Source organism: Ambystoma mexicanum, chromosome 8 (assembly GCF_040938575.1).
Source record: "Ambystoma mexicanum isolate Mex_15411 chromosome 8, UKY_AmexF1_1, whole genome shotgun sequence".
Lineage (NCBI taxonomy): Eukaryota > Metazoa > Chordata > Amphibia > Caudata > Ambystomatidae > Ambystoma > Ambystoma mexicanum.
In genome coordinates, this window is record NC_090929.1 from 1,187,814,206 (window position 1) to 1,187,841,537 (window position 27,332).

Sequence of the window (27,332 nt, forward strand, 5' to 3'; positions counted from 1 at the left end):
TAGGACAGATTACATACCCCACCGGTAAAGGGGAAGTGGTTGGGTAATTCCATGTTTAGGCTGACGGTGCTTGTTCGTTTGTGTCCAAGGTGTCGTGAGCCTATGTGGCAGTCTGCAGCTACCAGGGGTGTACGGGTTCTGGTGGTGACCGGGTTTACTGTCAAATGTGAATTAATTTGCGCCCAACACCCATCCGCCCAGAGCACTGAATTGATGCCATGTAATCGTTTATCGGATGGCAATGAACTCTTGCTACCTAGCCATTTATTTATTTATGACATATCCCCATCCAAACACCCATCTACCCAGGTAACCGAATTGATGGATGCTTGTGAACTGAACATGGAGGAATGCAGGGGAAAAGGCCCAACGGAGGGGATGTCAGAATCAGAACGTCGCGATATAAAAGGAAGACAATGTGAGAGCCCACTCGGTGCAACCCAACAAGAGAGAGTGAAACAACAATGTCTGTGGCATCCTGGGTTCTACAACCATGTGGCCGACAGCTGCGAGACCCCTGCAGGTGGAGTCACAGGAGAACCAACTGAAAGTGTCCCGGCCGTACCCGCTCCCCTGCCTTATATCTACCCTGGGAATACGTTTCCCGACGAGCGGAACGACAAGACCCAGGATAACTGGGTTGGACACACTCCCAGGCAACCGTCGGATACCTACCCCACGGTTCGGTTCCCAGTACAGCAGGAATACATAGCAGACAAACATGAAGCAGAAAACCTTTCACGGGTACTCACCCATCGCTCACCTTCTGTATTGAGTAACAGCGTTCCAAGTACCTCGGCGGTGTCAGCTCACTTGGGAGCCAGGATTCCCCGTAGTATCCCGGCCCTGACGGCCGAGGCAATATGGCAACCTTCGATCAAAGAGGAAGGGGGCGGGGTTTATGGGGATATTTATAGACAACCAGTACAAGACCTCCCTGATTGGTCCACCCAACTCCAGCCCCTATATAAGGGTGAAACAACTGACGGACTGTGTGTGTCTTTTCCACTCTCTTGCAGGACATCGAGAGAGAGAGAGCTGCACCCGAGACCCTCTGGGCATACGTGGACTAGCTGTCAATTTTTGAAGGCTCACCCTTACTACAGGAAGAAGAAGAAGAAATCTATCTTGGAACCCGGATATAGATTTTTTTAAAAAAATGTTTATCCCGAATAAAGGCTCTTTTAAGTTCCACACTCCTGGCTGCCCGTTTCCTCCTTTACAATGCTATTTAATTATTTATTATGATGTCAATTAATGACTTATTACATGTATGAATGGAGAGCGCCCCACTCTAAGGGCATAGAGGTGTAAAGGTGCAAATGTTGTAAGGAGAACCTGGCTTTACCCATGCAGTTATATAAAAACAAAGTTGTCCAAGCATTGCAAATTAACTAAGACTGTGTCTGTTCATTTCATTAGGTTCTCAGGTGCAACGGTTAGTCACCAGGGCTAACCGACCATAGGATAGGGCCCAATCCCCCTCAATCTATCCCCATGAATATACTGAGGTGTGCAATAGGGCAGTACATGATGGTTCACAATTTATCCCCTGGGTTTTCATTTGCACAGGTGCAAGTACCCCCAGCTCAGGTCCCATACAGGTTGCCGCTCACTCCTTCATACATAATCAATGGGAGAAACACCTTACATGTACATCGACTTTCACTGTAACCTTGACCGAATGATGCTATGTCATTTTCAGCCTATTACCAATAAACAAATAAAAAAATAGATTGAAAGAAACACCAGGATGAATATGCAGACTAGTTGCTTCATCGAGAGGAAGGCAGAGCTAGAGAAGGAAGCTGTACGGTAGAGGACCATGCTGGCAGAGATCCTGAAGGCAGGCAGCAGCTCGCCATTGTGAGCGGTGTGGTGCAAGGCCAGAAGAGACGCTGAGAGCACCGTGGGAGGACTGTCGGAGCACCGGGAGCAGCAGCAGAGCTACCGCGGATACGGTCCTGCTGAGATGGAGATGCCTTTGGTCCTTGTCACGGAGAGAAGCTGGCAGGAATGCGCAGAACTGTTGGGAACACTGAAGGAAGGTCTGCAGTGAGAGGGAGGCCGTCCCAGAGAGGAAGCTTCATCATAGCAACGTGCCATGGGTCGGGAACGCTGCAAGACACCAGTGAGTCTGCCCAGAGCCATTGAGGACAACAGGGCATACCGACAGGCATGCAAGCAATTAAGAATATCGACTAAGTAAAATACAAAGACAGAACTTGAACAAGCCTGCATGCATGAGATTTCAATGTAGGAAAGTTGAAACAAGTAGTAACTCAAGCCAACGAAGTGGATGCAAAGTGACGTAATACAACTGTGCTATGTTAAAGGACAGTGAAACAGAGAAGTAGTCCTGGTGAAAGGAGCACATCGGGCAGTGAAGATTTGGGGAGGGGATGGAAGATACCTGGCAGAAGAGTATACCAGGGGATCTGCATGCCCCAGAAAGAGGGGATACCTGGCAGGGGATCTGCAAGCCTCAGAAAGAGGGGATACCTGGCAGGGGAGTATACCAGCCAATCCACTCAAAGTATATGGAAGTATGAAACATTGTGACAAGACATCTGGCATGAGAGTATACCAGGGGATCTGTAGAACCTTCTAAGGGATTCCTGGCAGGGGAGTATTAACTGTTGTTTGAAAGAGATACTTTTCTATCCTTAAAGAAACTGTTGTGAAAGAGACACTTTTGCCATCCTAAGGAACTATTGTTTGAAATAGACACTTTTGTCATCCTTAAGAAACTGTTGTCTGAGACAGATACTTTTTGCCATCCTACCAAAATATCCAGGGGCAGGGAACCACCCTCTGGATTGAAAGGTTTCTCCTCAGAAAAGACTTTCTGTTGGATTTATCTACTTACTTTAATTGTCAACACTTTTCGCCAAACATAAGTAAGACGTTTCCTTGCATCCTCAGTTGCTCATTTCTAGTGTGAGGGTCAGATTAGTGTTTTTGAGGACATGAAAACAGGCTGAGCTTTAGTTTTCTAGGTAGGGAAACTCTCTTTAGGATAGGGACAGAGAGGCCTGTATCCAACCGCTTTTATTTTAATAAAGAGGTCTGATGATGAAAATACTACAACTTTGATTTCAAGATGGCAGCCGAGCCGGGTAGACTTGCGTGAGCGCAGCTCCGTCCCCCGGCTCGGGCCACAACAACTAAGAAACACAAAGAAGCAGACATTCGGCCCCTTCGGAGCGGTTCTCCATAGATGGCATAACGAGAAAAGGAGAAATCGAAAAGGCAGTGCCAGTCCGCTCTAATAGGAAGGAGGAGCCCCACTGATTGTAAGGAGAGGAAGAGCACCCACGAGGCCGCTCCAAACAGATACAGCCAGCGGAGAGAGGGCCCGGGACATCCGGTGTGCAGCCGCCACGGGAGACAATACCAGCGAGACACCACCACCTCCTCTCACCCCCCCAAGTGAGCAGACTCCGTGCACACCAGAAGCCCTGAAGCGGAGCCGCTGACACGCGACACTGACCTTGAGGTCAGCAACCGGCACACACGACGCGAGACCTGAAGTGCTGAAGCCAGCGGAGCGTTCCACAGAGCCCTAAAGCGGGAGCACTGGTGGCACACACCTGAGCCGCATCAAGCAGAGGAGGCGGCCCACAGCCCTTCGCACAGAGCAACAGCAGACGGGAAAGAGCCCCCCCGCCCGGCATGGCGAACGGAGCGAGAACACTGCCGCAGAAGACAGAAAGTGGACGCAGCATCGGATACATCTCCCGCTGGAGGGGACATTAACGGAGCACACGGGACAGCCTCCACAGCCGATAGGAGCCGGGAAAACCTATGGTAAGCCACCAGGGACGGCGGGAGGGCACGCTGCTCCAACGGCAGACATACGCCCCCTGCTCCGGTCCCAGTAACAACAGCAAGGGATCCGGGGACAGGGGAATTCACCTGAAAGGGAGATTCAGCCAACAAAGAGGCCGCAGGGAACGTCCTAGGCCACATAACGAGCCAGCAGAGGCCAAACCAGGCCACTGGGGAGACCACCTTGATATAGGAGTTGAACACTGCAGAAAGCAAACAACAAAAACAAACAAGGAGAACTCAAGCGATCACAGAAGCGGGCAGCCCTCCCCCCGCTAAGAATAAGAAGGGACCCCGAACACAGGGAGTAGACAGGAAAGATGACTCCCCTTCATAGGACGCCCCGAGACTCAATAGGGCACACGCTGGGAGGAAAAGCCACACTAGCCTCCACCAGGGGTAAAGACCCACACAAACCCAGCCAGGAACAAGCAGAAGCAGGCAGGGCCGGAAGCCCTTAAAAGCGAGCATAAGCGGTAGAACAACTGCATCACCAAGTCCACCACAGCGAAAACTCACATGTCAAAATCCAGAACCCGTCAAGGGCAACAGGCGACACAGCCATCCAATAACAAGGCCAAACAAGATCAAGATCTGCTCCAACTCTGGGTACCAGACAAAGGAGCGACGCCGAAAGTAAACGCACAAAAAGATAAGGGTAAGACGCTACCTGAGCAGACAGGAGGTACAGAGATGGCCACGAAAGACGGTATGAAAACGTGGTTCAAAGAATTCCAGGACCAATTCATATCCTCTACGCAAACACAGTTCGAAGACATGAAAGGGGACATGAAACAAGCAATCCTGGAACTGAAAAAGGAAATAGGAAACTTAGAGGAGCGAACGGACCAACTGGAAAGAACGGTCCAAAACATAGACGAGGAAACATTTCAATTCGCGGAAGCACAAGAACGACTAGCAAGACTGGCCCAAGAACTAGAAATCCAATGTGAAGACCTAGAAAATCGCTCCTGTAGGTCAAACATAAGAATCAAAAATATGGCGGAATCGGTCGAGGATAAAGACCTCCGCACGGCAGTTCAACAGGTGTTCCAAGACATACTTACGGATGACCCACGAGAAGAAATCCTGATAGACAATACACAGAGTCGGCCCCCATAGAGCGGGAGAATCAGGAGCCCGCCCAAGAGATGTTCTAGTGGCGCTGTCACAACACAGGCAAAAAGAGCAAATCTTAAGGAAAGCCAGATCTGTAGACCAGATAAGAATGAATGGCAAAAAAATTCAGCTCTTCCAGGATCTAGCGCAATCCACGCTCAGGAAACGCAGAGAGATGGCCCAGATAACAAAACATCTGACAGAGAAGTAGGTGCGCTACAAATGGACATTCCCATTTGGCCTTATTTTCACTTGGGAGCAGAAGCAACATCGTATCACCACATGTGAGGAGGGTCTCAGGATACTAAACATGCAAGACCAGGTGAATGAACCAGCACTAGATAAGGAACCACACTGAACGCCGGGCGAAGAGGGACTGGCAAACAGAGAACAAACGATCGAGACGCCAAACCAAGATAAAAGGAACAAGCCTTAACAGACGGAAAGGACACACTAATTATGCAAGGAAAAGAGGGAGGGGACAAATCCCGACAGAGGCTGCGGCAGAGCCAAGGGACGCCCTTGGAATCCACAACAGACAAGCAGGTTTTAGGACCCCCTGCGAAAGACATTGACCCGAGTATTAGAGGACATGGAGAGAAGGCCATACGCCCGAGCAACCTTAGGGCCCATTGCCCTCTTCAGGGAAAAAGTTGGGGGGGGGAAGGAGGGGGGAGTTGCAGGAAAGTTACAAGGGGGAAATGTTCAAAACACCGGCATCAATGGACATAACTGCGATCCACACAGTAAGAGACAAGAGAAATCAGAAACACAAAGGAAAGGATGGGGCTGAAAATATTAACATACAACATAAGGGGGCTGAACTCTCCCGTAAAAAGGAAGAAAACTGAACACTTCCTACCCAGAGAGAGGTATGATGTTATAATGCTTCAAGAGACACACATACAGAAGAAAAGAAAAGGACAAATCCATATAAGGGGGTACAATCAAATAATCCAAGCCAACGATGAAGAGAAGAAAAAGTGGGTCATGATAGCATTCGCTAACCAACTCAATGTACAAATACGAGAAACGATGACAGATAAGCAAGGACGGTACCTATTTGCGAAAATACAGATCGAAAGTCGCCCGCTGACGTTAGCAACAATATACACCCCAAACATCGGTCAGGACGGCTTCATAAAAGACACACTGAACAAGCTGGAAAACTTCGCAGTAGGAGTGTTCTGACTTGAGTGTCGTGTAGACCGATGAGACCTCCGTCCCCAAGCGACGCACAGGGTAAAAAATAGAAACCCGCTGTGCGACCCTTGAGGCCACAGGTGAGAGATGTCTTCCCAGATCCACGGAGCCTCTGGAACACCGATGCTGCTGTCAAGAAGGAAGGAGGTTAAGCACCAGGCAATCACAATACAGCAGGTAAACAAAAGAATCTAAAATGTCTTACCTATCAGGTGTAAGGGAGACCCAGGTAACCTAGTAGGGAGGTTCGAGGCTCAACAAGATACAGCGGTCCCTGGAGTGGTAGAACCGCAGGTGAGCGTGGATACTGGTAGGCCACCTGTAAGATAGGGCTTGACTTGGGCGTAGGAGTACAGCAAGATACCCAGGGATGATCCAAAGACAAGTTGATGTGCAGTCGAAAAAATCCGGCAACAGGTAAACAGTTCCAAGCAAAGGTACAAAGGGGTGTCCAAGAGAGTCCAAGATAGAGTTCCGTGGTCGAGGTAGCAAGGAGCAAGTAGAAACGCCAAACAGGGTCCGAAGCCAGCTGAGAAGCAATGATCGTCCTGCCTCTCAGTTCTTTATACTGTGTGTCCCTGGGTCATGTGACGTCTCTGGGTCATGTGACGTCCACCAAGATCACGTGAGGAACGCCACACTGTATCACATGATCGACGTGATGACGTAACGCCTCCCCTTCTGCGATGTATTCTCCAAGGCAGTTGCCAATGCAGGAAAGGTTGTAATCGAGCCCGTACACCAAAGGAGGTACGGTGTTTTCGGTTCTGTGGGTTCACCGAATCCCTTGAGCCTCGAAGCTGGGGTGGAGAAGTTGGGGGAATGTGAGCAGTGTTCTGATGTGGGGAGGCCTGATGTGCCGAGGATCGCCTAACATAGCCCCTCCCCAACGGCCCACGACCCCGTGGGCAAGAAGGATGGTCCGAATGAAAACGGGCTACCAAGCGAGGGGCGTTCAGGTCAGAGGCGGAAACCCACGAACGCTCCTCCGGGCCGTAACCCTTCCAATCCACCAGATACTGGATCCCACCCCTAAACCATCTGGAGCCCAAAATGGCCGACACCTCGAAAACATCAGGAGAGGTCAAGGACACCGGCGCAACAGGGGTACGAAGACGGACAGAGTCGGGACAAGGTTTGAGGAGGGAGACATGAAACACAGGATGGATGCGCCAAGAGCTGGGAAGCACTAGACGGAAAGCCACCGGATTCACAACTTTGGATATCACATAAGGACCGACAAAGCGAGGTAGCAACTTCCGACAACCCACTAGGCGAAGATGACGTGAAGACAACCAGACCCTGGAACCCACCACCAGAGGGGGAGCAGCCCGACGTTTGCCATCCACACGGGCCTTCATAGCAGCCTTAGCTTCAGTGAGATGAACCACTGTACTAGCGTGTAAGGCAGAAAGATCCCTAAGACATGTCGTGGCCGCAGGGTTCGCAGAACCAGAAGCATCAGGGACCGGCAAGACCTTGGGATGCTGGCCATAGAGGGCGTAAAAAGGAGAATAACCAGTGGCTGAATGAGCCGCATTATTATATGCGAACTCTGTAAGCCGTAAAGCGGCCAACCAAGAGGTCTGATGTTGCAATATAAGGCAACGAAGGTATTGTTCCATAGATTGATTCGTCCTTTCGGTCTGTCCATCGGTCTCGGGATGATAGGCCGAAGAATACCTGGTATCAATGCCCAATAGTTTAGTCAGGGATCTCCAAAACCGAGAGGTGAACTGTGACCCTCGATCAGATATGATGACCGAAGGAAGGCCGAATAGCATAAAACACATGTTCAAAAAACAACTCCGCTAATACAGGGGCCAAAGGGATACCTTTGCAAGGAACAAAACGGGCCATTTTAGTAAACGTGTCCACCACCACCCAGATGGAGTCAAAGCCCTTCGACTTGGGGAGATCAGTAACGAAATCCATCGTCAACGTATGCCAGGGCCTGGGAGGTACCGGAAGCGGAAGCAACAACCCAATCGGTCGACCCCTTTGATGTTTAGCCTGAGCACATACTGCGCATGATCTAACATAACATTCTACATCGCGCCTCATAGAAGGCCACCAACACCAGCGCTTGAGAAGATCTAGAGTGCGCTCTTGTCCGGGGTGAGCGTTAAAGGGAGCGTCATGAGACCACTCAAGGGCCAGATTACGTGTGTCAGGTGTGGGAAGGAACAGGCGTTCATGTACGAACGGCAGTCCATCAGAATACACGGGGTCCCATTCTCGCAACTGATCAGAATGATTACTAGTCCAGGATCGAACCGAGTCTATCAGTGACAATGAGGGAGTACATAGACAAATCACATGACTCTTTCCGAGAACAGTGTCAGGGAATGTAGGCAATTGGACCCCCCCCCGGGGAACGTGACAAGGCATCCGCCTTCCCATGTGCCGTTCCAGGACGGTGCATAATACGGAAGTCAAAAGAGGAAAAGAAAAGATGCCATCGGACCGGTCTGCTATTTATGCATTTCAAAGAGGCCAAATCCTGTAGATTCCGATGATCTGAGTATACTGTGATGGGATGTTTAGCCCCCAGAAGATGATGACGCCAAACACGGAATGCGTCCATGACAGCCAAGAGTTCTTTCTCCGTAACGGTATAATGAGTCTCATTACTGGAAAACTTACGGGAGTGGTATGGCACTGGATGTAATTTGCCTGTATTAGGACATGATTGTGACAGTACCGCCCCGAGGGCAAAGGAAGAGGCATCTGCCTCGACTATGAACGGAAGATCAGGATTGGGATGTTGGAGTACCGGTGCGGTAGTAAAGGCGGTTTTCAAAGTATCAAAAGCCTCCTGCTGTTCTCTCTGCCACTGATATGGTACCCGAGGACTAGTCAGGGCCGTGAGTGGGGCTACAATCGTAGAAAAGGAAGAAATGAAACGCCTATAAAAGTTGGCGAATCCTAAAAAGGCCTGCAAGGACTTGAGTGTTTGAGGTACTGGCCAATCTAAGACTGCTTTGACCTTGGACTCGTTCATGGATAACGCCCCAGGGGTGATGTGGAAACCCAAAAACTCAACAGAGGTCTTATGGAACTGACATTTCTCAGGTTTGGCAAATAAGGAATGTGTTCTTAAACGGGTTAATACTTCTCGGACGTGTTTTACATGGTCATCAAGATCACGAGAGAAGATCAGGATGTCGTCCAAATACACAACCATGTACACATCCAGAATATCCCTGAAAATGTCATTCATGAATCGTTGGAACGTGGCCGGAGCGTTACATAAGCCAAAGGGCATGACAAGATATTCGTACAAGCCGTAACGAGTACAGAAAGCAGTTTTCCACTCGTCTCCCTCGCGAACGCGTACTAAATTGTATGCGCCGCGTAGATCGAGTTTGGTAAAAATGGAAGCATGTGTTAGATGATCTAAGAGTGGAGTAATTAACGGGATGGGATATCTATCCTTCTTGGTGATCGCGTTAAGACGCCGATAATCCACACAAGGACGTAGATCCCCCTCCTTCTTGGGTACAAAGAAGATAGGACTAGCCGCGGGTGAAGTGGAGGGGCGGATGTGTCCTAAACGCAGGGCGTTCTGTACATATTCTTTTAACACCAGTTCCTCCGAAGGAGACAAAGAGTAGATCCTGCCCGAAGGAACAGTGGAATCGGGAAGTAATTAGATTGGGCAGTCATATGTTCTATGTGGAGGAAGTACCTCAGACGAGCCTCGATCGAAAACTGATTCGAAAGCCCGATATTCTGGCGGAATCCCAGACATCAACCCCCCAACAGTATGGGACTGTATGACTTCTGAATCGTCAGCGGTCAGTGTGAGTTGTGCTAAGGCTCCCAAGAACCGAGAGGGCGTGTCAGGGACTTGATGGACCGGGAGACAATAATTCTGACAAATCTCGGACTCAAAGAGTACAGTGCCTGCTTGCCAATTGATCAGGGGATTATGTTCACGTAACCAGGGAATTCCTAGTATGATACCGAATTGAGGTGCGGTGATCAGATCAAAACTTAAGGTTTCTGTGTGTATGTCTTGGATGTTCAACAAGAGGGGTGCAGTTTGTTGTCTAACAGGACCAGAAACCAACGCGGAGCCGTCAACGGCTTGGACATGTTCCGGTCGTGTTTTTACCACTAAGGGTAGATTGAGGGTATGGGCCAAATCAATATCTATGTAATTACCAGTGGCCCGGAATCAATAATGATATTGACTGCATGAAGAAGGCCAGTAGAGGGACATAGAGTAGCCTTTACGGATATGGGATGAACGCGAGCAAAGGCAAGAGGGGTACCCGGAGAAGATGAAGGGGCACTCGACCTGTTCTCCGGTTCTAAGGTCGAGCCACCCGAAAAACCTGACTCTTCTTGGGACGTCGAGGACACTCTTTCACGAAATGTCCAATGGTGCCACAATAAAAGCATGCATTATCTACCCTTCTACGTTCCCTCTCAGATGTTGTAATAGGACTGCGTAATCCTCCCACTTGCATAGGTTCTTCAGTACTGGAAGCGGGAGTACTAATAAGAGTAGGAGAGGAAGAGGCCCCCAATTCAGCTCTACGCTCCGATCGTCGTGCATCTACCTGCAGGACGAGATCCACCAATTCATGATACTGAGTAGGCATAGAAGGGATCACTGCTAGAGCGTCTTTCATGGTGTTACTTAACCCCCTATAAAAGACCACCGCCCGCTTATTTTCTGGCCATGACGTTTCCGCAACCAGCTGATTGAACCGGGTGATGTAATCTATCAGAGTTCTTTTGCCCTGAGTCAATTCCAACAACTCCAGATCCCTAGACTGTGCCTTGTGTCGGGTATCGAATACTCGGGACATTTCTAGGATCAACAAATCAAAGTCATAAAGAACTGGACTATTGTTCTCTAACAGGGGATTAGCCCAAGCGGCAGCTGTTCCAGCTAAATGGGAAAGGGCGAAGGCGGCCTTAGCAGTGGACGTGGGAAAAGCCAAAGGCCTGCATAAGAAATGTAACTTGCACTGGTTAACAAAGGTTCTGAATCTCTTGGGATCGCCCTGGTAGCGTTCAGGAGCGGCCAGGGGGGAAGGAGTTGGGAGGATTATTGGAGTCGGGACTGTAGAAGTAGCCAAGGGAGGGGGTGTAGTGGAGGAGCTACCATCTCCAAACTCAGGGTCTGCAGGAAGGGAGTGTTGAACGCTCTGTATGGTGTCCAACCTTTGATGGATCACCGTGTTCGCAGCGGCCATATCTGCCCTTAATATTGTAATTGCCTGAACCAAAGCAGTTATGGGTTCGTCCGTGGATCCCTGCATCGTCTAACACGACTATACGGCTTCTCAGTCTGTTCTGACTTGAGTGTCGTGTAGACCGATGAGACCTCCGTCCCCAAGCGACGCACAGGGTAAAAAATAGAAACCCGCTGTGCGACCCTTGAGGCCACAGGTGAGAGATGTCTTCCCAGATCCACGGAGCCTCTGGAACACCGATGCTGCTGTCAAGAAGGAAGGAGGTTAAGCACCAGGCAATCACAATACAGCAGGTAAACAAAAGAATCTAAAATGTCTTACCTATCAGGTGTAAGGGAGACCCAGGTAACCTAGTAGGGAGGTTCGAGGCTCAACAAGATACAGCGGTCCCTGGAGTGGTAGAACCGCAGGTGAGCGTGGATACTGGTAGGCCACCTGTAAAATAGGGCTTGACTTGGGCGTAGGAGTACAGCAAGATACTCAGGGATGATCCAAAGACAAGTTGATGTGCAGTCGAAAAAATCCGGCAACAGGTAAAGAGTTCCAAGCAAAGGTACAAAGGGGTGTCCAAGAGAGTCCAAGATAGAGTTCCATGGTCGAGGTAGCAAGGAGCAAGTAGAAACGCCAAACAGGGTCCGAAGCCAGCTGAGAAGCAATGATCGTCCTGCCTCTCAGTTCTTTATACTGTGTGTCCCTGGGTCATGTGACGTCTCTGGGTCATGTGACGTCCACCAAGATCACGTGAGGAACGCCACACCGTATCACATGATCGACGTGATGACGTAACGCCGCCCCTTCTGCGATGTATTCTCCAAGGCAGTTGCCAATGCAGGAAAGGTTGTAATCGAGCCCGTACACCAAAGGAGGTACGGTGTTTTCGGTTCTGTGGGTTCACCGAATCCCTTGAGCCTCGAAGCTGGGGTGGAGAAGTTGGGGGAATGTGAGCAGTGTTCTGATGTGGGGAGGCCTGATGTGCCGAGGATCGCCTAACAAGGAGAAATAATTCTGACAGGAGACTTCAATCTGGCATGGAACCCGAAGGAAGACCGCTCAAACCCCAACCACACCCAACAAGGGATGCCCTCGCAACTGCTAAAAGAAATAATGAAAAAGATGGCCCTGGATGATGTATGGCGGAGAATCAGAGGCACAACCCCGGGATTTACATACCAATCACACGTGCACGGCACAAGTTCAAGAATCGACTATATCTGGGTCTCTGGGACCCTTTTAGGGGAGATACAGGACATTGAAAAAGGCCAGATTTCGCTATCAGACCACGCCCCACTATGGATAACACTTCCTAAAATCCGCAAACGCTCGGGCCTATGGCGCTGGACATTACCAAGAGAAACAATGCAGGACCCGGCAATGAGAGAAACAGAGAGAAAATAACAGAATACTTTGAACAAAACGACATCTCCAAAATCACAATATGGGAAGCCTTCAAAGCATTGATACGAGGACAAATAATAGCCCTAAAAGCACAGAAAGACAAGCAATCCAGAAAATGGGTACACGAATTAGAAAACAAACTGGAAGAGATCAGAGAAGAAATGACAGACAACAGATCTCTGAAAATAAAGAGAGCTTACCAACACGTCCAGAGCCAGCTAGAAACACTCATAACGAAAAGAGCGGGAACCCAACTACTCCACTTAAAACACTGCTATGTAATGAAATCAAACAAAGCAGATAAACTGCTGGCTAGACAATTAAAAGGGAAAAAACAATACCATACGATAAAAGCACTAAAAGACGAACACGGACTAATGAAGACACAATCTATAGAGATAAAAGAAATATTCAGAGACTACTACCAGAAACTGTACACATCCGACAAACCGAAAGAGGAGGACCAGGTTGAATACCTCAAGGGGATAACGTTTCCAACCCTCACACCAGAAGAAAAAACATCACTTGACGAACAGATAACAACAGAGGAGGTAGCAAGAGCAATCAGAGACCTACCCAAAAACAAATCCCCAGGCCCGGATGGCTACACTGCAGCCTTCTATCAAACATACGCGAGAATTCTATCCCCCATCCTTTTCAACACCTTTAAAGACACAGCCAACATAGCCACGTCAATGAACAAGGAAAATAATCCTGGTTTTTCACAAGAAAGGGAAAGACACAGAGAATCCAAGCTCATACCGCCCAATTGCTTTAATAAACATAGATGCAAAACTCTACACAAATGTCCTGGCGAACAGGCTCGGACCCCTACTCCCCAAGGTGATTTATCAAGATCCATCCGGATTCATCCCAAACAGGAAAACTCATGACAATATCAGACGAATCGCACACCTGATAGAAAGTGGGAATAACCAACACCCAGGAAGCAATTTAATTTTAACGATAGATGCGGAAAAAGCTATCGACCAGGTAGAGTGGTCCATGCTATTTGCAATACTGGGGAAAATGGGCATGGGCAACACCTATATAAATATGATACGAGAGTTGGAGGAGGTGGTTAGGCAGCTACCTACTAGTAAGACCCCATGAGCAGATGGACTACCTAGTGAATTTTATAAAACATATGGGGCGGAAGTGCTCCCCCCGATGTTGGAAATGCTCAACGAGGCTTTTGAAGTGGGACGGTTGCCGGAATCGCTCAGAGAGGCGGTCATAATACCGCTCCCTAAACCTAATAAACCTGGGCATAGCTGCGGATCGTACAGGCCGTTGTCGATGCAGAACCAGGACAGCAAGATATTAACGGCTGTTCTGGCGAATAGACTGCGGAAGGTAATTGGCAAACTGATACACCCAGATCAAACGGGCTATGTCCCGGACAGGAATATTACTCACAACCACAGGCGACTCCATTGGGTGATCGAATGGGGCTGTGACAATGAAGGAGAGATGGCAATCGTGTCTTTAGACGCAGTAAAAGCTTTCGACTCGGTCAGATGGGCGTGGCTGCTGGCGGCTCTGGGAGAGTATGGAATGGGGCCGGGGTAAATTAGGTGGGTGGAGATGCTGTATAGTGCGCCACTAGCCAGAGTGCGAACAGGAACAGTGATATCTGAGAGATGGCAACTTAGCAGGGGCACTAGACAGGGGTGCCCCTGGTCCCCGATGTTATACATTCTGGCTCTGGAGCCTCTGGCACTATACCTGAGGCAGCAATACGATGCGATAGGTATCGAGGTTGGGGGGGGGGCGGCACCTGATATCCCTGTATGCGGATGATTTATTATTATATTTGAGATACCCGGAAGAAAACCTTCAGTATATTCTGGAGGTGATGGAAAGGTATGCGATGTTGTCCGGTATAGCGGTGAATCCCCAGAAATCTAGCATTTTCCTGCTGGGTAGTTACAAAAGAATCCCTGCGGAAAGGTTGCCGGTGTTGCAGGTGCCGTGGACTGTGGGCTCATTCCGCTACCTTGGAATAGATGTGTGCCATACGGTGGAGGAGGAACACAGGCGTAATACCGAGATGGCCGTTGAGAAAATCCGCAAATGTATGAGATTTTGGGAGAAGTTGCCCTTAGCGTTGATGGGGCGGGGTGCAATGCTTAAGATGGTGGTTCTCCCTAGGCTCTTGCACTATTTCAGCAATTTCCCACACATGATTCCTAAGGGGTTATTTGTCCAATTAAATGGTGTGTGTAGAGACTTTCTGTGGCATGGTACCCGGAACAGAGTAGCGCTCTGGAAGTTGCAGAACTTTCACGAAAAAGGGGGTGTCCAGCTACCTAATTCAACCTCGCCTACCTATCCGCCCATCAATACAGCCACATTCACCCACTTTTACAATCATTCTTTCACTCACCCACCCACCCACCCACCAATATTCAACAACTCACCCAAACAACCATTTCCACTCACGTATCCATCTATTCACCTTTACATTACAACCATATATATCCACCCACAAAATGACACTCTCGCAAGCACCTATTTAATCACTTATCAAAAACGGCCAGGCCTATTGGCTTTGCCTGCATGTGTTAGTGTAGGTAGTAGTGAAATGCAAAGGAAGATTTATAGAATTAAACGTAAACACAGAAACTTTAATCCCGCGTATTATATTGTGACACGTGCGCGCTCCGTTGAAAAGAACCTGCCCGCAATATAAAACAATCCGTAAACTGTATTTGCAATAAGTGAATCATCCCAATGTTGACATTCTTCCAAAAGTACTCGGATCACATATAGCGCATAACATAAACTCACTACGTGTCAACTGGAAGCCTGGATACATGTTAAAGACAGCGCACTTACAGTCAGTAAGTGAAAATACTGCACGTGAGAAATAAGCAGCACGCGTTTCCAAGAGCACGCCAGGCGCTGGAGAAGGTTAGGATGCAAAGGTTATGTCACTGCTGGAGAGAGAGGGAAGTCTGGAACCACTTGAAGAATTACCCATTGAACTCTCTCGCAGTTTATCCTACGGCCCCACACTGGTACCAAGCTGAATCGTGTCCCACTCCCTACTTAGGCATTCACAGTCACTTACATAACATGTAAGCACTGTAAGGGCAGCCCTGCGAGCTGCAGGAAGCGATGGCCAAGCCGCGTGGACTACAGGTCTCCCCGGACGCGCAAGGAGCCAAGGACTCACCTTATTACTACTGTCTCTGATGGTGGGGAAGACGGCAGTGTTTTGGCAACAGCAACTGAATGAACCCGGCCAGGAGACAGTAAGGAAAGGGGCGGGAATGTCCACATCAACTTCTGGGGTGATGACACTCCACCAATCATAAGCAAGAATTCAAGAAGCGATACGCTGTGGGCGTATCTCCAGTACGCCTCCTACTATGGACTAAGGGATTGCTCTGGCTTTTAGCACTTTCTGCCTACTTGTATTTTTGCGTGTTCACGCTGGGGGCTTTCCGGACAGCGTGGCCTGTTTAATGCCGCGCTCAGACTAGCTGGCCGCTCTACGTGTGCTGTGTGTGTGTGTCTCCTTGCGTGCTTCACTGCTGCTTTTCCTTGTGACCAAGTCGTGTGCACTGCAATGGGAGGGAGTCCCAGGGCTCGGCGTTAGTTGGCCAGCCTCAGCACGCTGAGGTTAAGGGGCGTTCTGCTCAATGAAGTTCAAGAGCAGCTCGGGGAAGATTATCGAGCTTTGCTTTTTCTGTTGTGGTCGTCACTGTCTGCAATGTCTCGAGTGTTGATAGTTGGTGCCGGGCTCACGGGGAGCCTTTGTGCACACCTCTTGAAAAGAGTGAGAACAAATCAACTGCAGATTGTGGTCTGGGATAAAGCACGAGGGTCAGGTCAGTGCCCTCTAGCATGTCTTTGCTTGTTATTCTCATTTCCCCTCCCATTACAAGCAATGCAAACACTCTGCCGTATAAGTTTAACGTGTGTTTTATTGACCTGAATCTATTCTGCATTTCACCCTGACACCAGCCTATAATATTTCCTTCTAACGTTTCTTAAATGTCACACGTTTTCGACATGATTAACGTACCCGCCCACACCATTTGTCAACAGAGGCATCGCATACATAAAGTTGTCTGTCACGCCAGTCACGAGTAGCTCGCCCAGCATTGAATTCTTGCTATGCATACTGGGATTTATAGTCCGCGTTTAATGTGGGCAACGTGTAATGGCCGGATTACTTGCCTGTACTGTTCGTTACACCAAATGCCAGTCTTCCTCGTCACAGTCTTTGCAACGTAAATCGCAGTATTACTAGACATACTCTGTCCACTGTGCTTTCCAAACTTTTAAAGAAGAATCTCGGACCTTGTCTGAGTCTCACTTATGTGTTTTGTAAAGAATAGATTGCATCGCACCGTGTTACTTACTATCAGGGACTGAAGTGGCTGGGCCTTTCAAACATTCCGCTGAAATGCACTACAGCATGTTATAGGTTGTCTTTGCAGGCCGTCCGCTGCGCTTTCCAGCAGGTCCTTGGGCTAAACTACAAAAACGCCCACACCTATCTTGAGTGGAAAAGGTCACCTTAAGGTAACGGACACAAGCTTACAAACATTCGTTAACTGGGCTCCTTGGCCTTACTGACTAAGTTAATTAACATAAGTAGGCAACCCCCTGTTGTATAATGGTGCCTGAAGGAAGACAGGAGCCAGGCAGGTTTTTCACCAGGACTTTATTTCCAACAAGTCTGGATCAATGAAGCATAGATAATGTCCAGGATTAACTGGGCCAAACGTGGCCAACAGGGGTTTGGGTGCCGTGGCTTTAATTCGCGGCAAAACTCGTAAATATATTCCCGTCCTCGGAGGAGCCAGGAAGACGCTGCTCTCCGCGTCCTCAGCTCGTCCCGTAATCGCGCGGGGGCGGAGCTGATCGCGCGAGCGGGGCTCTCGCGATACCTCTACACACCTCCCTTTTCCCAAAAGCAGAGCGGGTTCACTGTACTACATAGTCATTGTATCTCACCGGTCTTCTGTGCTCCCTTCGGGGCCTCTCACTGATTACAGGGCATGGTCTCTGCTGCTCTGGTTCAGGACTTTCACATGGTTCTTCCCGTTCCACTACGGTTGTGTCTCTTTCTCCATCGCTTCCTTCTGCTTCTTGTTCCTCGTTTCTCCAATTATCTCTTTCGGTTTCTAAGTGGGGTGTCTCTTGGGTCCTCGCTTCTTCTTGCCTTCTCTGGTATAATGCTACCCTTTCCAAGTTCCACGAGCGCCCGTCTTCCGTGCGGACGTGATTGGTCCCTTGGTGAGTTACTTTTATGGGCCTACTGTAACGGGATCCCGTGGCTTGGTCCTTTCTTGGCAGTTTGATTTTGACCCAGTCCCCTTCTCTTATGTTGGGCGCTTGCTTCGTCCTTCTTCTTTCATCACTCCACGCTTTCATGCGTTTCTTGTTTCTCTCCATGCGCCATACTACTTCAATCATGTCAACTGCTTCATCTTCCCTTACTTTCGCCAGCCATGGAGGAATGAGGGTGGATGCCGCACTCCTCCCTCTCAACATTTTGAATGGGGATATTTGAGTAATTCCATTTGGCGTAAGCCTGTGAGCCGCTATGGCTTCTTTGGCAGTTTTGAGGGGGTTCATTCCTGACGCTGTTGCCAGTTGGATGGCCCCTTTTATGAACCTGTTCGCCCTCTCCACCAGTCCATTTGCTTGGGGGTGATACAAGGCCGCTTTCTTTTGTTTGATGTGGTTCTTTCTCAAAAATGCTTCCATATCTTTGGATACTAGTTGCACACCATTGTCTGTGACGACTTCTTTGGGGAGGCCTTCCCTTTGGAATATTTCAGTGAGTACCTCTATGACCGTCTCTGTGGTTATGTTCGGGACAAACTCGGCTTCGACCCACTTAGATAAGTAGTCGACCAGCACTATGCCATATTTATGTTCCGTTTCCATCGCCTCCAGGGGCCCTATGAAGTCAATGCCCACTTTGGACCATACCGCTTCTGGTATCTCCGTGGGAATGAGAGGCGCTTGTCGGACCTTAAGTCTTTTGTCACTGTTTAGGCATTCATGGCAGCGCTCTATCATGGCGCGTATTTCCTGGTCCATGGACGGCCACCAGTAAGCTTCTCTCACCCTGCGGCGAGTCATCGTGTTCCCGAGGTGCCCCGCGTGGGCCCTGCAGAGTATGGTGCGCCTCATTCCTGTGGGGGGGATGATCTGGTCCATTTTCATGATTATTCCCTCCGTTTCCGACAACTCATCTTGCACCTTCCAATATGCTCTCATGCCCTCCGGCAGCATTTTCTCATTGGGCCAGCCTTCTTTGATCCAATTGCGTATCTTGGCCATGATTGGGTCCTTCCCGTCTTCTTCTTCCCAGTGTCTTTCACTGAGTTCCAGGTAATCTGGGGCCCTTATGTCTGATATGGATGCGACTATGCATTCCCCATGTAGGAATGTGGTAGCCCTTTCCTTGTTCTCTGGCAGTCTCGACATGCAGTCGGCTTGCGAGTTTTTCCATCCTGATATGTGATGGATTTCGAATGTGTATTCTTGTAGTTTTGCTGCAATGCGAGCTAGCCTGGGCGTGGATGTTTTGGTGCCTCCCGGGCTGAGCATGTGGATGAGCGGCTTGTGATCTGTCACCAGCTTGAACTTTGTGCCCCACACATATGTTCTAAAATGTTCGACTGCCCACGCGCATGCTAGCATTTCCTTTTCAATCGTTGAGTAATTCCGTTCCGCCTCTGATAGTGCCTTCGACGCGAAGGCCACCACATGTTCGGTGTCACCTCTCCTCTGCGTTAGCACTGCTCCTAATCCGTATGCACTGGCGTCAGTGGTAATGACCGTATCCCACTCTGGGTTAAAGGGTTGCAGACATGGAGCTTTCATGATGTGTTGCTTTATGGTGTCCATCGCCCTCTTCTGAGGTTCCCTCCAAGAAAATTCTGTCCCCTTTTTGAGTAGATCGCGTAGGGGTGACGTGGTTTCTGAAAACTTTGGTATAAATTTCGCGTAATACTCAGCCAATCCCAGAAAAGACCTCACCTCTTCTTTGGTGGCTGGTTCAGGAGCTTTGGTGATGGCTTGCATCAGATTTTCTTTCGGGCTGATCCCCTTTTCCCAAATTTTGTACCCCAGATATTCCACTTCTTTTACTCCAAACGAGCATTTCTCGTGACGTAAACGCACTCCTGCATCTTGTAGTTTGTTGAGAACCACTTTGAGGGTGGTATCATGCGTCTGCTTGTCCTTTGCATAAACCAATATGTCATCCTGAAAATATACTACATTTTCGACTTTCCTGAGTAGGACGTCCATCATGCGCTGAAAGGCCGACGCAGCCGACGACAACCCGAAAGGCATTTTAGTGAATTGAAACGTGCCAAAGGGCGTGATAAATGCGGTAAGTGGTTTCGACTCTTCATGGAGCTGTATCTGATGATATGCATTTCTCATATCAAGCTTTGAGAATATTTTGGCCTCTTTCATTAATAATATGAGTTCGTTTATGCTTGGGAGCGGGTAGTTGTCCGTGATGACTTCTAAATTTAGGCTGCGCAGGTCTATGCACACCCTTAATTCCTGTGAGTGGGGTTTCTTTATCAGGACGACTGGGCTCAGCCATTCGGACGCTTCAATCTCTTCTATCACTCCTTCCATCTTCATTTTGTCCAGCTGTTGCCTCAGGGTGTCCCTTGCTGTGGCCGGTACTGGTCTCACCCGGTGCTTGACAGGGACGGCATTTCTTTTGAGCACGATCTTGTGAATGAAACTTTTAATGTGCCCCGGCTCCTCCGAGAAAAGTGTTGGGTAATCGCTCTTGACAACAGATTCATTCCTCGTATGGACTGATAGGACTTGATCTTCTGTGCTGGGATCCAGTCTGATTTTTAACTTGTCTTGATCATCCCAGCCCAATACTGCAGGCCCTTCATGGCTGAAGTAGACTCTGGTGATGGTTTCCCTTCCTTTGAATTCGACTTTTCCGTTGATATACCCTAAGAGTTCGACTGAGGCCCCGCCAAACACCGTGGGCTTGTGTCGTGTGGTGAGCACTTCCACTTTCTCTTTACCCACCATGTCTTTATATGTCTGAAGGGGTAGGATGGTGAGGTCCGACCCGGAATCTGCCATATTCCGAGTCTCTCTTCCATCGATTCTGATGACGCAGTGAGGCTTCTCTCTCCTGGCTCGGGTGCTGTTCACCATTATGACCGTGGGTCTCCCCTCCTCATCTGACGAGGATTCCCTTTCCTTTGTGTGGTCTGTGGTGAGGCTCGCGACCTTCTTGTTCCTCCATCGACACACTATCGAGAAGTGTCCTATGCGTTTGCAGATTGAACACTCCTTGTCTCTGGCTGGGCACTCTCTGTCATATGCCAGGTGTTTGGTGCTGGAGCACCTATGACACTTGAGGGGTTCTCTCTTGCTGTTTCTTGACTCTCTCGTGTCTGGTGCAGATTTTTCCTTTCTTGGACGGAATCCAACTGCTTGTATTTCAGTGGGGACTTGGGCCCCTGTAAACTCTTTCCTTCTCCCCGCGGTTTCCTCTACCGCTCTGGCAATTTCCACGGCTTTTTCTAACTGTAACTCTTTTTCGAGGATGAACTTATCCTGGACTTTGCGACTGTTGGTATGGACGATTAGCATGTCGCATATGCGGTTTTCCGCGTTGGTACCGAAGTTACACAGGGCTGCTAGTTCCCTTAACTTCGTGACGTAGTCATCGACGGGTTCGGACTGCTCCTGTTTCCGAGTGTAAAACCTTATTCTATGGAGTACAGTGTTCTCTTTGCTGGCGAACCTCTTAATGATTCTTCTAACGGCCTCCATGAACACATCGTCATTGACGTCATCTACTGGTATCGGGGTAAGGCCCTCGAAAATTCTTTGCCCTTCCACCCCTAAGGCGTTAATTAACATGGCCCTGCGTCTCACTGCTGAAAATCCAGATCCACCCATTGCCTCCACGTAGGTCGTGAACAGGGGCTGTCATTGTGGCCACGGAATGGCAGGCCTACCTGGTGTCTGTAGAAAGGGTGGTGGCGGTGTGGCTCCCTGCATGTCTCTGCGCGGTTCTAGTGGTGATCCTCGTCGCCAATTTATGTTGTATAATGGTGCCTGAAGGAAGACAGGAGCCAGGCAGGTTTTTCACCAGGACTTTATTTCCAACAAGTCTGGATCAATGAAGCATAGATAATGTCCAGGATTAACTGGGCCAAACGTGGCCAACAGGGGTTTGGGTGCCGTGGCTTTAATTCGCGGCAAAACTCGTAAATATATTCCCGTGCTCGGAGGAGCCGGGAAGACGCTGCTCTCCGCGTCCTCAGCTCGTCCCGTAATCGCGCGTAACGCGCGGGGGCGGAGCTGATCGCGCGAGCGAGATCTCGCGAGAGCGGGGCTCTCGCGATACCTCTACACCCCCTTCCCTCATCCTCCACTTCCCTTCCCCTTACAAACCACCATCTTTTCTTTTAACACGTGCCCTATCTTCTTCTCGTGCCAACACCCATCCTTCACTACCTCCTCCCCTTTCCTGTACCCACGGGCTGCTAGCTTGTCTGAACAGCACTAACCACCCACCTTCCATAGCTCTCAACTCACCCGCTTTTGCGGGTGTCACCCGCCTTGCAAAGGGCTGACTCACCCGCCAAGCCTCCTGCACTCCCATTCATTCTAATGGGCGTCTCACTCGCCAAAAATAAAAGCGGGGGATTTCACCCGCCTTTGCGAGGCAAATGGTTGAGAGCTATGCCTTAACGCCATAATAACACAAAGCTTCACCCAACCTTTCCGGTAAGTGTCTGTGTCCCGACACCCAGAAACAGCCTAATCATGTGTGATTTCTGCCGCACCCCATCACCTTTAAACTGTCCACAACCCCTTCTACCACATCCTTGCGTCCACAATATATTTGTTCTCTATCATAGACTGGTGTACCCCATCCTCCCTGAACATGCTTCATATCTTATATCGGCGTTACACACCACTTGTACACCACAAACCTTGCAACCGCCCCATCTCCTTGTTATATTCCTCCTAGCCTTGTCGACCGCTTGCTCCTTCAACATTCCCCTCCATACCCTTCTTGGTAGCAGTTCCGACCAGAACACCAAGACCATAGGGCAATACTGGCGCACCATCATAATATTTCTCTTCATCTTTTTAATGTGAGCAACCTCTGGCTCTTTGACCAAATAGTTCACCCCAGCATGAATCTGCAACCCATACCAATCCTTCATCCAGACCAGCATTGGGAGAAGCTGGTCTCATCTCAATCGGCCAAAGTGGACCATCTCACCGAACATCATTCTAGCTGCACCCCAGTTGTGTTCCAAAAACTCTTCTCCTGGGTTGCTTGCCCGTCTACTTAATGAGAAGGTCCTATCCAAATTTCAGGAATTGCACCAGCTCTACGGAAGGATTCAACTCTGTGTCCCCAACCACTCTAACACCGCTAACCACTGCCCCCCCCAGATCCCTAATGTAGATTCTGTAATTCCCTGACTTCCTCTGGCCCAAGTTCTTAATCTCCCGCTCACCCCTATCCTAAAAGACTGGTCCCCAAACTTGGCCCTTCTCCCTTAATTGTGCCAGTGCCATCGGCTAAAACCTGTGCTGCCGGTACTTTTCCACCCTCTTCATGTCTGACAACCACCCCCGACCCTAGCCCGCAAGGTTACTTCCACTTCTTTCCTGCCCAAACAATTCCAGGCCTCTCTTTCCCTCCCCTTAGCAGAAACGAATTCTGATACCCCAAAGGCACCAAAAAACATCCATGTAAAACATGCGTTAAACATCACCATCACCGCTAACCTTGCTGTGATCCCACCAATTGCAATTATGCACCAGCACCACGTTTTTACAATTACTTTGTGAAACGTAGGCCTTTCTCCCTCTATTCAGGACTCTCAAACTTAGGTGGGATTTCACCTGTTTTTAAAAAGCACTGTCACTGTATTTAAAATGCTTTGTGAAACCTAGGACTTTCGCCCTCTTTTCAGGATTCCTCCCTCTCCCTCTATTCCAGGTTTCTTCTAACCTGCGCATGATGTTAGCTCCGTAAATCTGAGTGCTGGCATCCTGGCACACTGCTCAACGCCCTGCCTCTCACTCCCGCCTTGCCGACTCTAGCGTCCCCTCCAGTACCTCCACCTCTCTCCTTCCCACCTACTCCTATGGTGCTCTGTCTCTGCTATCTTCTCTAACTGCTTCTCTATTGACTATCCTGCCCTCCTCACAAAATCTGGTAGGAAGAAGTTTAAAAAGGACATCCTGGTCTCCAACCCAGGCCTCCCTATCGCCTAGACCAGTGCCTCCTCTAAGGAAACTCTCACCGACATCCTCTTTTTCGTTCCTTCGCCAGAGCAATGGACCCTTCATATGGTCTCTGTGCTCTCACCTTTCTCCTCTTCTACCGTTAATGGCGGCACCCGTTGGGACGCCCTTCTGGCCCCCTTCCATTCCTCTAATGTCATCATTAATGTTTACTTGAATGGGACCGTCTTGGTCCAAGGCCCTCAGGCCAACCTTCACCTCTTTGATCGAAGCTTTCCGCGCCTCATCAATTTCCTTTCTTCTCCTGCTGTCCCCTCCTTCCTTCTGTGGCTACCTCGCCTCCCTCTTCTGACTCCAGCTTGGCTGCCTTGCCTTTGCCTTCTCTCTTTGCCCCCTCTCGGGCTCTTTCTACACCCTTCCGAAGGATGTACCCCTGAGCTGTACCCCTCCTCGGAAGTCCTTCAATGATGGCAACCTTCTCCATATTGCCACTCTAAACTCTCGCTCTGCTGTCAAACACTCCTCTGCTATCTGCCGCCTCCTGGAAGAACTTGACCTCGATGTCCTCGGTCTCACCGAGACATGGTTTACGGCCAGCTCTGTTACTAGCTTTGACATGCTCCTACCTAATGGCTACAAGATCCTCTCCGCGCCTAGGCCCAACCGCTCTGGTGGGGGGTGTAGCCCTGATCTTGCCCGAGTGGATTCCTGCCTCTGTCACTCCCACGCAGGCCTAGTCCTCATTTGAATACCTCGTCTGCAGGCTCTCTCTCTCTCCCCTAGCCATTCCCTTATTGTGGCTACTATCTATCGGCCACCTGGTCAGATCTCCTCCTTCCTCTCTGAGTGGGCAGACCTCTCCTCCTCACTCCTGGCCTCAACCACTCAACTCTTCCTTCTTGGAGACTTCAACATCCACCTTGATGCCTCCTGCCCTCCCTCTGGACTCTTTTGCGACTCTCTCTCCCTCACTATTCTCCCCTCTGGCCCAACTCATTCTGCAGGACACACTCTGGATGTCCTAATCTCCTCAGAACTTCCCCTCTCTGTCCCTCTTTCCACTCCTCTCTCCTGGAGTGATCACTTTCTCCTCTCCTCCCACCTCACCCTCCCAACCCCCCAGGCCAAGCCACCTCCAGCACTGCCACCCACCTTCTCGGTCATCCGACCCATGAAGCGCGTGTCTGTTGAGGCTTTCGCCGCCACCTTCTCACCTCCTCCCCCTATGGCTGACTCTCACCCTGACACAGCCCTCTCCATGCTCTACTCTGCTATATCTGATACTCTTGATATCCTTGCCCCTGTCATGAGAATCCGCCTGAAGTCCAAGGCCAAGTGCAACTCATGGTACGACTCGGACCTCGTCACCCTAAAACGCAAGTGCAGGGTGGTCGAGAGAAAATGGCGTGTTTCGTGTACATCCTCTGACAAACTGGCCTGCCGTCTGCTCCAAAGACAATACCAGCTCTCTGTCCTAACCAAGAAGAGAGCCCATATCCAAGCCCGCGTCTCTGTGGCATCAAACAACTCGGCTGAACTCTCTAAAATCTGCAAGGAACTGGCCAATCCTGCCGCAGTCTCTACCTCCCCTAACCCCTCCCAGGCCCTCTGTACGGCACTGGCTTCTCACTTCATCTCCAAAACTCAGGACATCCTGTCCTCTCTCTCCTCCTATCCCCCACCTCCCCCCTACTCCCTGCTCCTCCTCTGGCCTCTCTGCAGCCACCTCACCTCCCTCCTTCTCTGCCTTTCCCCTGTTCTCTGCAGACAAGGTTTCTAGACAAGTCCGATCTATGAAAGTCTCGTCGAAACAGGTTCCCCCCTGTTCCTCCAAAACTATCAAGGACCACATCGACTTGCCCAGGCTCCTGCCCTGGCTGATTTCTGCAACCACTCCTTCGCCACTGGAGTCTTCCTATCCCCCTTGAAGCACTCCCTTGTGCACCCTCTTCTTAAGAAACCCTCTGCCGACACCTCCTGCCCGGCTAACTATTGCCCACTCTCCATCACCCCCTTCCTGGGCAAGCTCCTGGAGAAACTGGCCATCTCCCAGCTCAATCTCCACACTGAATCTGTTGGTTGTCTTCATGACCATCAGTCTGGCTTCAGAGCTGCCAGAAGCACGGAAACTGCTCTCCTGAACATCCGTGAAGACCTGCTCTCCAACCTTGATTCGAACACCCTGTGTGTTCTCATATTACTTGATCTCTCCTCTGCCTTTGACACTGTCAACCATGCCATCCTGCTCAACCGTCTCCGTGATAACCTGGGTATCACTGGTCAGGCTCTGGAGTGGCTGACTTCTTTCCTCTCCGACTGACCCTCCCAGGTCCAGCTTGGGTCTTCCTCTCCGATATCTTTGTCTCTACCTGTGGTGTCCCCCAGGGATCTAACCTCTCCCTGGCTGTTCAACAAATACCTGGCACTCCTTGCCCACCGCATTGCTGCCCTCTGCCCCTCTGCCCCCAACTTTCAGTGCTATGCAGACGATACTCGGCTCATTTTCAGGCTATCCTCGGCCTCCGCCTCTCCTTCCCATATCTCTGACTGTCTGCCATTCAGGAGTGGTGTGCCGCCAATAACCTCTGCCTTAATGCCAGTAAGACTGAGATTCTACTCATCGATACACCCACTCCCTCCTTCCCTGCAGCTCTCTGGCCGGCCTCTCTTGGCCCTCTTCCCGCTCCCACCTGCATGGCAAAAAACCTCGGGGTCATCTTCGACTCCACACTCTCCTTCTCTCCCCACATTTCTGATGTCTCTAAGAAGTCACACTACCAGCTGCACCTCCTCAGAGGTATTCTTCCTTTCCTCTCCTTCCCCCAGAGGCTCACTGTCTCCAGAGCCCTGGTTCTCTCTAAACTGGACTATTGTAACAGCCTTTATCTAAATCTGCTTGCCTCTACTCTCTGCCCTTTGTAACTTATCCAGAACAGGACTGCGAGACTTGTCCTTGGCCTCAAGCACAGGGATCGTATCTCTCCAGGACTGAAATCTCTGCACTGGCTCCCAGCGGCTGCGAGGATTAAGTTCAAAACCCTCTGCATTGTCCACAAGGCCTTCTGGGGCCTGGGGGCGAAATATCTTCCTTCTCGACCTCTCCGCTCTTCCGGCTCCAACTCCCTCAGGGTCAGTCGCTTCTCCAAGCAACGAGTTGGTGGTAGATCTCTCTCTTCGGCAGGGGCCTCCCTCTGGAACAGCCTTCCTGCCACCCTGAAACTTGAGGAGAACCATCTCCGGTTCCGGAAGCACCTCAAAACCTTCCTCTTTGATTCTGCCTTCACTCCCCCTCTCCCCTGTTGATTTTCCTGACAGATACTGCAC

At 49.9% G+C, this 27,332-nt stretch overlaps 2 protein-coding genes across 7 annotated transcripts in view; one reads left to right on the forward strand and one right to left on the reverse strand.

Annotated features, from left to right (window-relative positions):
* LOC138472877 (lysosomal acid lipase/cholesteryl ester hydrolase-like) overlaps positions 1-16,228 on the reverse strand; it is a 661,393-nt gene extending 645,165 nt beyond the window's left edge. For 3 of the 4 annotated variants that reach the window (XM_069611276.1, XM_069611277.1, XM_069611275.1), the window contains exon 1: positions 15,943-16,228. In XM_069611276.1, coding sequence (XP_069467377.1) covers positions 15,943-16,082 — 140 coding nt within the window. In that variant the 5' untranslated portion in view covers positions 16,083-16,228. The remainder of the gene's footprint in view (positions 1-15,942) is intronic. The other variant, XM_069611274.1, reaches the window with a different exon arrangement.
* The window catches only part of RNLS (renalase, FAD dependent amine oxidase), an 831,746-nt gene continuing 820,301 nt past the window's right edge, over positions 15,888-27,332 (forward strand). For 2 of the 3 annotated variants that reach the window (XM_069611278.1, XM_069611279.1), the window contains exon 1: positions 16,305-16,600. In XM_069611278.1, the coding sequence (XP_069467379.1) occupies positions 16,483-16,600 (118 nt within the window). In that variant the 5' untranslated portion in view covers positions 16,305-16,482. Of the gene's footprint in view, positions 16,022-16,304; positions 16,601-27,332 lie in introns of those variants that run through there. The other variant, XM_069611280.1, reaches the window with a different exon arrangement.